This window comes from Cibotium barometz, chromosome 20 (assembly GCF_041138505.1).
Source record: "Cibotium barometz isolate CiBa-2024 chromosome 20, ASM4113850v1, whole genome shotgun sequence".
NCBI classification, from domain to species: Eukaryota; Viridiplantae; Streptophyta; class Polypodiopsida; order Cyatheales; family Cibotiaceae; genus Cibotium; species Cibotium barometz.
In genome coordinates, this window is record NC_141065.1 from 56,211,020 (window position 1) to 56,225,019 (window position 14,000).

Below are 14,000 nucleotides of genomic sequence, written 5' to 3' on the forward strand. Positions count from 1 at the left end.
TCAATGAGAACTGCCAACTCATCTATATAAAGAGCCCAAAAAGGGTGGGAGGAGAGGACAGCCTAATCGTGCTCCACACAACTCTTGAAGTGATTTCTCCACGCACACACGACCAACGGCCTGCTCAAATAGTGCATTTGTGATTCTTAATAATGCTTTACCTACCAATGCTTTATGTGCAGCCATTGAAATCAACTGTGGGAACAGTATATTGACTCCTCAAGTTCTGCAACAGGCAAACTCCAATATGTGAAACATTTCAAGGCACAATGATGAAAATAAAACTATAGAAAGCTACAGATCAGCCCACGTGACACTTCGTAAAAGAATTAAATGCAGACAACCTGCTGCAGAACAATCAATGTTCAAAGGACATTGCCAAGGTTGGTGCTTGGTAGTGAAGATTGTTAAATCTCTTATCTGCTGCAAAAATTCGATGCATGCCATTGGTATCTACATAGAAAATCTTGTTACAATTCCCAGATTCAGAAAGCTGAGCTGTAGGAGTTGTGGGCATGCAGTAACAGACTGAAGGTCCCTACCAAATACATGCAGCAGGTATTTACATTGAGGAGCTTGTTACAGTTTCCAGGTTTTGAGAGCTGAGCTGTGGGCTCGCTGGGCCTCCGACTACCGACTCAAGGTCCCCTGCTACTAACTGTTGATGACTACTGCTACTAACTTGTTGTGGATTGAGTTTGTGTGTACTAGGGCTGACTTCACTTTGAGAAGTAGTTTTCTGCTGCTGTTGTAGCTGAGAATTCCCTGATGATTCTGGGCTGAGAAGCTGAGAACTCTTCAGCTGTTGTGGATTAAGTTGCTGTTGTAAGTTTGATGGTTGTTGTGGCTGCTGTTGCTGTTGCTGTTGCTGTTGCTGTTGCTGTTGTAAACCTGCTTGCTGTGAGGGTGTCAATTGTGACTGCTGAGTAGTATTTTGAGGCGACAAGTTGAGCTCTTGCAGGTTCAACTGCTGCTGTGAGCTCAACTGTTGAGAATTCATATAAAAAGGCTGCCCAGCAATAGAAGGCACACTGGATGTGACTACTTTTGGGCTTCCCATGCTTGTACCTGGCACATGCTGTATTGGGGTAAGACCAGCCTTTCCCAACCTACCCGAGGACAGTCCGATCATTGGCAAGCCAGCTGACATGTGTAATTGATTGGAAGCATTAATGGTTGAAAGATTGTCTACAGGATTCCTTCCGGCTGCATTAGCTACAGTGACAGGACGACCACCCCGCCCCTGCACAAGGTGCCTCTTGGAGGACAACACTGCCATTTGGGCGGCAGATAAATTCCCTGGACGAAGCTGTTGCCCTATGAGACTACTCAATCCTGCACTTTGGCCCATGGCTACCATGCCTGGTAGCTGTCCAATATTACCAAGACTTGAAATACCACTCATAGATGCTGATACATTGTTCATTCCTGCCATGCCTGCTACATTATTCATGCCATTGAGCCCCACCATGCTTCCAAGGCCGCCTTGTGTTCCACCACTCACAGGTATGCCCATTCCTCCAAAATTCCCCATGGGCCCCAAGCTTCCCATCCCCATCAACTTCCTTTGAAACACTGCTGATGTTTGTGCTTGTTGCCGTTGTTGCTGCTGTTGTTGCAACAAGAACTGCTGCAATTGACCAGGATTCGCTACCATCTGTGGATTAAGCTGCTGTGCTGAGTTCTGATTCAACCGAGCAAGCTGCGTTGGAGTTACAAGCTGTTGCTCACGTTGGATGTGTGGCTGCTGGTGTGGCAACGCACTGAGTTGAGACGTGGTGCCATCAAGGTGCAAGGGATTAGCTGAAGAGCCTAGTCCACCCTGGCCTAAATAACTCGCAGAAAATTGCCGACTTGGTATGTTTCCTGGTGGGGGCATGCGGGTTGCAGCAAGGGGAGCTGGAGAAGCCGGATGTGATGAGGGCATCATCCCAGTAATTCCACCCACGGCTGCCATGGCTGGCATGTGCTGATTCACAACGGAACGTTGAGAAGATAACTGCCCTATATTGTTTCCAAGAGTTGAACTGCCAGCTGGCATTGGCTGAGCATTACAAGCTGCGTTCATAGGTGCATTGGCAAGTGGCATGTTCGGTTGAACGTGATCATCTACTAGCTCAAACCCATCTTTCTCCATCTGCACCCGGTAGAGGCTATGGTCAGTACGAAACCCAACTCTGAGGGATAAAAATGCGCAAATTGATGAATTGGGATTGAATTGCTCTAAACTATGAGTAGATGAATCACAGGTGTTTGCAAGTATACAGTATGAGATTTCTTTCTTACAAGTGCACAAAACTGGTTTGCAAAGAGATCTGCAGCAAACTGCACACAACAAATCAGAAACTCCTTAGTATGCTACATATGGAATGTATGTGTGGGACAACTCGTTGGCTTCAAAAACATGTGAACTTACAGCATTGACCATCGCAGGAAGGAAATGATGTGGGACTGAGTTTTCATCATCTTGATCATCCCCAAACTGCACAACGGATTCGACCATGGCATCCTTAGCTCGTTCACACATCACTAGCCGAACACGAACACGGCGAAACTGGGAGCCTGCACATATGCTCCTTACATCAATAAACCCCCAAAAAATGAATCTTAGCTTCTTATGAAGTTTGCATCTGTAGAGACCTTGGAATACTTGACGCTGAAACTGTAAGTATCGAGTCTTGCGAATGTTTACATTGCCTCCGACTAGTGAATCAGCCATGTTTCTCTGGCCTCGGGGGTTCTTAACAACCTCATCACTTGCAGGGCTTGCAAGAGCAACTAAAAGTAACTGCCAAGAAGGAGATGTTTTCTTGATGTCTGGCAATTGCTCAGTTTTTCTCTTCTTCACTGGAAGCCCATACCTACATGCTCCATCCAAACTCAAAATTAGCTCAATATCTCAAAGGCGGCATTAGATTAGCACATACAAGTGGAGATGGCACATACCTTTGAGCCACTGACAGTAAGGCTGCGAAATTATCCATTGGCTCTTTCTTTGGCCCTGGAACTAAAACAGATGGTTCTCCTTTTAAACCAGGCATGTTTGCAGTAGAAGGGCTGTTGATACTTGCCATCCCACCAGAGTTTGAGGTGCTTCCTGGAGATGCTACACCAGAAGTGCTTGTAGGGGTCTTTGGAAGAGAATTTGCTCTTCGCCTCGACAGTTGCTGGTTGGCAGATAACTGCTGCATTTGCAGCAATGAATCGGATAGTCCGGATCCACCAGCAATTGCGGCGTGAGCGTGCAACTTGTCTTTTGGCTGGACCAAACCTGATGGTAAAGAAGATGGACCAACAACGGCAGTATTCTGCACAGATGTTGGTAGCATGTGAGAGACCTCATTGGAGAACTCTTGTATAAGTATCTTCTGCGACACCTTAGGGCTAAGTACGATTTTTTCCCTGTGCATCAATTCGTCCTGTTTGTCTCTCTCACCCCGTGGACTGAAGCCCTGCCATGACTGAGGAGACAAAACTTCGGGCCTTCCAACATCCTGTCCTGAACACCCATGAGATGGTGGTTGAGAGTTAAGAGCATCAGCAGGATGCTGTTGATCCATCATCAGCTGATGGCCAGATCTAAGTGCAGTTTTGTCTGCTTGAGTCTGCAACATATCTAAATTAGCCGGCTCTTGCTTTGGTTGTTTTATCTGGGGCTTCAATCCCCCAACATCTCTGATATCCCTCTTCCCAAGGTTAGACAATTTACTTATAGGGATGAGCTCAGTTGGTTCATGCAACTTGGGTGTCCTTGACATCATGGCCTCTGAATCCGCTTCACCAATTAGCCTTTTCGGCACCATTTCAAATGACACTTTCTTGCTGTTGGCTAGACTACCCGCTTTGACCATAGCCTTTGCTGAAGCTGCTAATCGTAACCGTCGATTTAACAATGCTCCCTTGCGCGTTCTATAATGCTTGAAAATCTTCTGACCAGAACAAAGCTTCACATCATGCATAAGACACCAAAATAAGAACACCTAAAGTCAGGCTTCCTTGACATTAAAGATGTGTTTGAATGATGAAGAACAGACCAAGTCATTTACCATGGAGTTATTTTCCACTTGGTTGGATTTGTGATTTGGATCAAGGTGCAATGCAGGCCAGGTGGTCTTTAAGATTCTTGATTCAACCTCCTGACAACAATTTAAAAAACAAAGAGCCATCTTTTAGGCAACACACAACTTTCCCGTTTAACGCCACTCTAAAAGCTCGAGAGAAACTGCACTTACCATGAGGTCCTTGTAAGTCCATTTCTCGTCTACCATTGAGGAAATCTCTTTCACAATATACTCGATAGTAGGTCGTAGAGTGATGTTGTACACCACTGGCATCCAGTCAGTAGATGACACAATCGGCATAGTATCGGCAGAAGGTGGGGCATTAACACAGTAATCCAGTATCTGTGGTATAAGAACCGTGCTTAGTATCAATCAGAACATTAAGAATATACCCATAATTCACTGCTTTTAATGGGTTCCCCCAAATAGAGAGAGCATGGCTACCAATAACCCACAACTGGTTGGGAAAGACGAATTGCTGCATAGATGTTCCCAAACATACTAGATACAAAGAGACATTTTTCCATGGTTGAAATTTGCATTATAAAACCTGCTAAGAATTCCAGGTAGAAAACTGCTGCACTGTGGCTACGCCGCAACTATCGCCTGCATCATGCCTCCCAAACAACCCTACTCCCCCTGCCACTCAGGCGCACCAATTCTCCTGCTGCGCACAGTATCCCAACTGAGCTGGCTGAGTCAACATCTTTGCTTATGAGCTTGGCTACATGCTTCTTCCCCAACTTGGGTGGTCTTTGTCTGTCCTATTCTACCCTTATGCAAACTCACATAGCCTCCATCGGGTAAATTTTTTGGCTCTACTCTGACCCTAGTTATGCCAGTACAATGTGTCCATGATGCATACTGAACCATGCAAAAGAAAAAACTGTGCGAAACTAGCTACATATGTAATTGTTGCAGATGGGGTTGAGCACAATTTTGCCACACTTAAACTGTTATTACTATTAAACAAGATGAAATGGCACCAAAACCAAACAAGATAGCAATGCTGAAATTTAAATGACACTAGAAATAGGGGCGACCCCCCTTGTAATATGATTGTATTACCAAGGATTCCTCGAGATACAAGCTTCATAGGTATCACATGCCACATGATTTGTCGAAGTTGGAGTTGATTCCATAGCTTCATGGATATGCCACATGATTTGTCGAAATCGGAGTTGATTCCATAGGTTTTGTCGTGAAGAACCTCACTACCCAATCCCCAATGTCTTGCCACAAACACCTATGCTCCACTGGCATCCATTGGGCTACCTCACATGAGGCCACATGTCACCAGCCTCGATACTTCGAGTGTGAAAAGGGGTCTCGTGCACTCCCAGATGCCCAAATATGCATTAATGTACAAGTTTTTGGGAATGTGAGTTTATCTAGTACAAAAGATCAAGAAGAGTACAAAAGATCAAGAGCCTAAAGCTTGCTCTAGTAGGCACCCAAGGCTTCTTGAATACTTAAATGGGCATTGGACCTCGAGGATTTGGGAGAGATCTAGCATTGAAACATGTTTCTACGTGGTGCTCACATACATTTCTAATAAGGTGGAATACAAAGGAATAGACTCCCAAAACTAGGAGGGTTACTATTTGCGGAAAATCCCCAATGCATGTTATTACGACCATAAGCTAAGCAAATGGGGGGACTTGCTGAAGCACCTTTAACAGAATGTCTACGAGTTGAGATATTTTTAGAGATGAAGTTGATGGGAGGGACCATCTCTTAAAATGGGACATGTAGCATGATTGTGAATCAAAGCAAAGACAAGTGGCCTCACACTTGTCACCTCAGCTCTCCACTTGTCATTATAGCTTTTACTTGCCATTCTAGCTCATGAGAGCCCCAAATCTATAAATTGGAACCCTCTTTTTTCATAGAGCAAGGCCACAAACTAGCCTCTACCATGTTGGTTGCTCGCATTCTTATCTACAACACTCTATGGAGAGTCTCTACACTACTTCACTTTCCTCTACAAAAGGATGCTCTCCCTTTCTAGGTTTTCTATGGTGGTATTCTTGCTATTTCAAGTGTACTTGCCACTATACTTGCTATACCAACCAATGTATTTGTTGTACTAGCCAGTGTACCTGTTTCACCGCCATTGTACTTGTTGTACCAATCATTGTACCTATTGTACAAGCCATTTTACCTACTATGCCAATCATTATACTTGTACCAACCATTGTACCTATTGTACCAATGATTGTACTTGTATCAGCCCATGTACCTAATATTACAAATTCTATATCTTATGTACCATCTCTGTTGGTGGTGCTCGTGCCCCAACCTGTTTTGGTTGCCCGTGGTGTTGATGCCCGACTCGTTTATGGAGCCTGGGATGGTGCCCAAGTTCATGTTTCATCGGTGTTTTGGATTTATGGTATATGTGGAGTATTATTTGCTCCAACTAAGTTTTTATCTCACATTTGACATCTTGAAGACCCGTTATCATGATTGTGACTAACTCTCTTAATCTCTCATTAATCCAGAATTAACTATAAGGACACCAGTACCCTATCACATGGGTCACCTATGAAGAGACATGTCTCATTCAAAAGACAACTATTCATTCAAGAGTCGCACCCCTTTGCCAAGGATGTGCCTCTTCACTTGTAACTTTTCAAGCTCTATTTAAGAAGGCCTTGTGTCTCAATGTAACAACACAGCTTTCCGCTCTTTGCCTCATGGTTACTCGAGTATTTGAATATCGAGATCTTTAATTATGTATAATAATATTTAATTATGCTAAAAGCTTGTTAGAGCAAACAAGCTCCAACCTGTAGTACCCCCACAGCCAAACCCTAGCCCTAAAATCAGAAAACCCTAACCCTAAAAATCAGCCAGCCCAAACCCTAAAATCAGCCAGCCCGAAACCTAAAAATCAGCCAACCCTACCCCCTTTGCCCAAGTTTTTTTTTATTTTTCGGTTTTCCCCAATTATGCAATGAGCCTCTTCTACAAAAAAGAAAATGATGGAAGGTTGCAGATCACGATTGACCTCACTAGATGTGCTTAGCTGGCTCCCTCTCCAGCCCTTCCAAGCTGAATCATCACACTTGTGCGTCCCTTCTAGGCTGAATCATCATATTGATGAGACAGCCACCCTTTGGTTCAAGATCTTTTAAAACTAAGGGCTTTAATATTAAGCCTTATAAATCAGCCCCAAAGTCCACGTATGCAATAGAACCCCAAAAAAAAAAACATTAACATGATGTTTTGTGCATAGCCAGTCAATCGTGGCCTTTCCCCCTGCGCATGCAAAACCAACCATTCCAAAAAAAAAAAAAAACGATTTCCTTCATGCGGCACAAATTAGGATTTTATGGTTTACAAAAAATAAAAAATAAAAAACCCTCTTCATCAGCAACAGCTAGTCCCAATGCTCTCAGTTCCACATGATCCTCTTACCTACACAAGGTGGTCCACAGCAGCATCACCATCCCGCGACCTACCCTCTCCAGCTTATAGCATGCCTCTACCTCACCCACCTGCTCCTAGTTCTCATTAGGGCTCGAAGGCATCAACAACCACAAAGCCCAGAGTTCCAACATTCGGAGTCCTCATCTCAGCCTATGGGCCTGACTGCCCAGCCACTCTAGCCAACTAGCAGCCGGATTTTGTGAGATCCTCCCATACATCAACCCTACACCCAACCGTAGGTTCTCGACTGCGAACCACCCTTAGGCCAGGGGCTAAGGTTCCACTCCCACAGGTCCATGCCGATCAGCTTTGGCGTCCCATACCACCGGTGCCTACATGGGCCCTCGAGAAGACTACCCGTGATCCGCCATGTCCATGGCAGGAGTAAGCCTCTTGGTCCAGGTTCAAACCACATTGTCTCAATAATAACCCAATGCTCACTTGTATAGTGCTTATTGCTACAATAAATAACAATCCATTCGTAAATAGCCAATAACCTTGGATTTATTAATATTGAACCTTAGCCACCCAGCCAAGCTTGCTTTCCCTAGTCCCAGGGCTCCCCTAACCCTCATAGATTAGTCCCTAACCCCAAGGATTAGTGCTAGGTACATAGCATTCATCCCCACTTAAAACATTTCCACTCTTGGAAGTAAATGAAGGAGAAACTAGCTACCCGCATCAACTGTCTCCAAAATCAAGTTTATAGATGTCTATCAGATCCACATAGCCACAAATCAAGGAACCAGCTCAATTGAAGCTATTGTTCCTCCAACATATGACCATGGAACAAGACAAAAACAGAACCTTCTTTGCAAGTCCCTAAAGAATATAGACCATCCTTCAATCCTCCAACTCTTCATGGAATTGGAAACCTAAAACCACCGAGACAAAAATCTGCTAGCTGTAGCATAATACCCATCCTTAAAAAGATCTGGTAAGTCCTCGTACCTAGGGCATATCATACCTCCCTCTCAGAGACTTCTAACTATCACGCACCACAATCGTGTATCCTTCAAGCTTCCAAAGTCTGAGGGAAATTGGGTTTTAACCCAACTCTCACCAAACATATTCTAGCTATTGCCAAAACCAAATGCTCCGTAGTACCATGGGCAAACTCAACCATCGGGATGTACATCTACCAACAAACAGTTGCCTGGAGCTGTATGCATAAAGCATAACCTCCAAAGCCTAATCCCACCCTCTCTGTTTGCCCATTGGACTGAGGATGATCAGAGAAACACAAATCCGTCAAATCTCCAGGTGACCTGCTATATGAGCATTGCAACAATCATAAGGAATTCCTCTCCTAATCCCACCACAATCCAGTGTACAGACTATACCATCCCGGAACAACAAACGGTTCGGAATGTGGTACTGACTACCTTCCATTCTCACATGTGGAAAGATCCATAGGTCTTGGTCTAGATCAATGGAGCTCCCTGCCTGGACCTACTGCCATACCGAATGAAATGCCCATCGACCCAACATAGCCCTCTCACGGAATCATCTGAGTCCACACTAAAACTGGGCGAAAGAAAAAGAGACTTCTATTACGTAATATAAAATCGTACAAGGTTCTATCACGAACAAGCTAGAGCCCCCCATGCTGAGATCTGCCCCCCCCCCCCCCCCCTTGTGGCCCCGCGGCCCCGCGCGCCTGAGAACTTCTGGCATGCAAAAAACAGCTAGAAGGGCAAAAGGGGTTGGTAACACCCCAACTTGCTGATGAAATTAAGGAGTTGAAAACACACGTTGAGAAAGAGATCAGATCCTTTGCTGAGGTGACAAAGCAAACAAAAGCAGATGTTGAAGAGTATACCAAATGGATTGATGTAGTGAAGAAACACAAGGGTGCGTCAATTGATAAAGTCGAGGTAATGAATGCCACTCAGGAGGAGGGTAAGAGACGTGCCAGGGCCTTACATGTGCGAGTTACTGGATGGAATGAAAAAAGCTCCCCCAAAGAGGATGCAAAAGATCTTGGCACTAAAATGGGAGTATTCGAGCTCCCCATAGTGGATGCTTGGAGAGTGGGCAAGGATGCTACAAAGGCACGGGCATTGATCTTGAAGTTCCCAGACATGGGATCGAAGAGGGCCTTCTTATCAAAAAGGATAGCTCTCAAGGGAGAGAAGATTTATTTGGATGAGGATCTAATACCAACACAAGTAGCACACAAAAAAGAGCATATGCCTCGGGTATATGAAGCACGGAAGGAAGGGAAGTGGGCAGTGTACAGGGACGGTAGGGTGATTATTACAGAGCACCGATCTACATGACGGTGCGCGGCCCATGGGACCCTAAAGATGACAGTATGGAATTGTAATGGATCTCTACGTCTAGATGCAGGATACTTCGAAGACACATTCAGAGATAGAGACATTGCCTTCTATACGGAGACCAATCAGTGTGCAGGGAGTCGCCTCCCAACAGTGGGCGGATATACATGGGAGTCGGTTTATCGCCCCCACCCACGTACACCAGGTAGTACTAGAGGATCAGGCGGAGTGGTGGTGTTATTTAGAGAGGAGCTTCGGGATATGGTTCATGTAGTACATAGAGACGCAGATGCATGATATATGTGGATTAGAGTTCGCACAGAGAGGCTACATGACATATACATTGCCGTATGCTATTTTCCTCCTGCCTACTCGAGATATGCATAGCAAGGTGAGTCACCTTATTTGCCATTGTATGAGGACATCATACGCTTTGCTAACTTGGGAGACATTCTTTTGGTGGGGGACTTCAATGCTCGTACGGGCAATGAGCAATCAACACTTTATGACACAGAGGAGCCTTTATATAGAGAGCTTGAAGCGGATGAAGTGGGCTTACAGAGGACATCACATGATATGGGTGAGATCACAAAGTATGGGACACATCTCTTGGCTTTGGGGAGTGCTCATGGGTTGCTTATCTATAATGGTTTGTCACGATGGACCGGTTCGGGTGCTTTTACATGCTGGAATAACAAGAAGGGCGCTAGTACAGTGGACTACTTGATGGGATCCCCTACTTTGATGCCAAATATCCAGGGTTTCTATATTTCTGACAGGCCGATTGGGATGGCGGCAGATCATGCATACTTATGCTTCACAGTGGTATGCACGAACCAAAGACGGTTATCACCATTACCTCTCTATCGCCACCCTAGATACCATTTTACACGAGAGACTGCTGGAGTTTATTGCAGTGCAGTCTACGATGGCCTTTTCACTCTTGACCCAGATAGCCCTTTAGAGGAGCTTACAAGAGGCTTTACGGAGGTACTACATACCTCGGCAGCATATGCTTTCCCATATACTATAGCTACCTCTAAGCCCTTGAGCAGTACTATTCCGCAGAATAGCTGGTATGATGATGAATGCCGAGAGACCCGAGCTCAGCTACAGAGAGATGTCGCCCTTGGGGCACGTACACATAGACAGGCCAGGATGCTCTTCCGACGCTTTGTGCGAAAGAAGAAGCGGGGTTACCTGGCAAAGCTCGAAGCAGAGTTGTACCAATTATTCTTGAGTCAAGACAGTAAGAGGGCTTGGAAAATGTTCCAGGAGAGATAGCCACCTACCCCGATCATAGCACCGGAGACTTGGCACGAGTATGCGATGTCCCTATATGATGTACCTGGACAGCCTCCCGTCCCGCGCCCGCCATCACCTCGACCGGATCATTGCGTTTTCTTCACTTTGCGGATGGTGCTAGATGCGATTGATAGACTACACATAGGGAGGGCAAGATCATGAAGGTCTAGCAGCTGAACATTTCTCATATGCACGGGACACTCTGGCACCGATCCTTGTACACATGTTTAATAGAGCTACGTGTGAAGGTTTCCCAGCTAGTTGGACAGATAACACTATTGTGCCGTTGTTAAGAGCGGGGACAGATAACACTATTGTGCCGTTGCTTAAGAGGGGGGATCCATGATGCCCAGCAACTATCGCACGATCATGATTGGCCATTATCTGGCTAAGATATACGGATCCATCTTGGAGCATGAGATGAGCCGGTGGGCAGAGAGGCAGGGACAGAGCAACTGGACAGGCTGGTTTTAGGAGGGGATACACCACACTGGATCATATACTCACCCTCAGAGCTCTTATTGAGGAGGGACGAGCACGAGGACGGAGGATATATTGTTGTTTTGTGGATTTCCACAAAGCATTTGATATGGTACCACGTGCCAGGCTTATGAGGAGACTACAGGATATTGGTGTCCCTGAGGAGATGCAGTGGGGAGTATACACTTGTATGAGTCAGTGATAGGCAGAGTACGTGCCCCAGGGGGCTTGTCGGATGCAGCGAACAGTACTATTGGGGTGAAGCAGGGCTGCCCGCTTTCACCCACACTCTTTGGTCTATACATTGATGAGGTCTCAAACTGTGGATAGATTGGGTGGCCCAGGGGCGAGCCTAGCTGGGGTGTTGATACCCATCCTACTATATGCAGATGACATTGTGCTCATCTCAGACACTCCTGAGGGACTACAGAGACACTTGGATGCATTGGAGTCTTTTTGTGTGGACAAAGATCTCACAGTGAACCTTGTTAAAACCAAGGTTATGACATTTAATACCACACAAGCATGGGTGAATAGAACACAGACGCAGTTTACGTTTAGAGGAGAGCCAGTTGAGTATGTCAGATCCTATGTGTACCTGGAGGTGACCTTCAGAGGGCCGCGGTTTTCTATGAGGGAGGCAGCAGAGGCTAGATTAGCACAAGGATTTGCAGCTTTGGGGGCACTTGAGAGACAGTGCACAGACATACAGTTTCAGGAGCCACGCACGAAAGTATGGCTATTTGACACTCTGGTTACATCGACACTTCTCTATGGAGAGGAGATATGGGGGCCTAGTCTTTTCCATAAGAGGAGGGAGCCATTGGCAAGACAGGACGGACCAAAGAGAGATTATTACGATGGATGGCAGCATATGGAGAGGCCATTAGTGATGATGATTGCACGCATGATTCGGAGCAAGTCATCTGTACCACATGAGATCATCAGGGCAGAGATGGGGGCTGCCCCAGTGGTTACTGAGGCTTTGTTCCGTGCAGTTACTTTTCTCCATAGAATATGGAAGCTCCCTCAGCAGAAATACCCTCGCCTAGCACTCACTTCTTCCAAACAGCTTGCAGATGAGGGAGACACCCAGTGTTGGTATGCCTAGATGCGCACATGGCTGGCCTTGCATGGCATGAGTATTGATGCACTCCTGCCTTTTGCTTACAGCCTGGACTGCCCGTTCTTAGATCTCAGCCGTTCAGAGCTGAATCGGGTGATCAGGATGGACATTGTGAGACTAGATACAGAGAGGACATGGGTCAGGCCCCCACAGCCATTGGGCACGAAAACGGCACACTACCATAGTCATTTTCTACACCTCTCTTCGGACGGGTTTATTATACGCCATGCTTACATGGACACACACCTCTCACATGGTATTCGGAGTGCTATTGGACAGATTCGCACCTCTTCACACAGGCTGAGGATAGAGACAGGTCGATATGAGGATATATCACTAGAGGACCGCATATGCCAGCTTTGCCATCAGGAGGTGGAGTTGGAGGAACACTATATATGTCGTACTGTCTACTATGAGATCCGAGGGAGGTACCACTGCCTGTTCCGTGAAGGCTTTGGACCCTTGCGTCATCATGGACTTTGAGGACCAAAGGTGCTTAGGGCTCTTCATACTTGAGCTTAGACGCCACAGAGAGAGCCTATTGAGGGACAAGAGGGCAGTGGGACCAAAGCCGCCTAGACAAAGAGCCCTCACAGATTTTTTTAGAGCCAGCACTGTAACCCCACCAGCCTCTACTCCCCCATCTACAGGCCTACCTGGCAGACCACCCTCCAGAGGAGTCGCCCTGGACAAAGCCATTGCCATCTGTAGAGCGAGATGCCCACGACCACGAGGATCACATCCACGACTCCCTCACCATCGGCAGATTCGAGCCATCATTGCCCGCCACCGGAGGAGTTTACCGCGACGATTCAACGGTTCAGCTTTCAGCTCTTAGCTCTCTTAGGATGTTACTATTTTCATTCTTTCTTTCAGATTTGTTATGATGAGACATCATCATCATCAGTTGTACCTTGTTTTGGTCTCATGGGCCATTTCGGCCTTTAGGAGACGTTAATATATCTTTCTTTCTTTCTTTCTCCCCCTCTCCCTACCTGCTCCCCTCCCCCTCTTCCGCATACACCTCCCCCCTTTCTCCCGCATGCACCTCCTTGCTCGGCCCTCTCTCACCCGCCCCCTTTTTTCCTCTCATTGGACCCCCCCCCCCTTTCCCTCTACGCCCCCCTCACCCCTCTGTACGCCTCTCCCCCCTCTCTGTCGTCAGCTCCCCCCCCCTTCTCCTTCAACGCCCCCCCCCCCCCCCTTTCACCTAGCCCCCACTCACACCCAATCCCATTTCCCTCTCAATTCTGTCTTCCCTCTCCCTCCATTTCATCATGCGGATTCTTTGTTCTCAGGTATTTCTCTATT

The 14,000-nt window shown here is 46.4% G+C and overlaps 1 protein-coding gene and 1 pseudogene across 2 annotated transcripts in view; one reads left to right on the top strand and one right to left on the bottom strand.

Moving 5' to 3' along the window:
* Positions 1–254: 254 nt before the first annotated feature.
* Positions 255–14,000, bottom strand: part of LOC147628062 (protein PHYTOCHROME-DEPENDENT LATE-FLOWERING-like) — a 40,312-nt gene continuing 26,566 nt past the window's right edge. Inside the window, exons 6-12 of the mRNA XM_086815030.1 lie at positions 4,233–4,403; positions 4,047–4,136; positions 2,947–3,944; positions 2,641–2,861; positions 2,417–2,562; positions 2,287–2,325; positions 255–2,137 (exon numbers count right to left, since the gene is read on the bottom strand). Coding sequence (XP_086671156.1) covers positions 563–2,137; positions 2,287–2,325; positions 2,417–2,562; positions 2,641–2,861; positions 2,947–3,944; positions 4,047–4,136; positions 4,233–4,403 — 3,240 coding nt within the window. The 3' untranslated portion in view covers positions 255–562. The remainder of the gene's footprint in view (positions 2,138–2,286; positions 2,326–2,416; positions 2,563–2,640; positions 2,862–2,946; positions 3,945–4,046; positions 4,137–4,232; positions 4,404–14,000) is intronic.
* On the top strand, positions 9,679–13,659 carry LOC147628063 (uncharacterized; annotated as a pseudogene). The gene has a single exon (XR_015268371.1). The product of XR_015268371.1 is annotated as an uncharacterized LOC147628063 (transcript).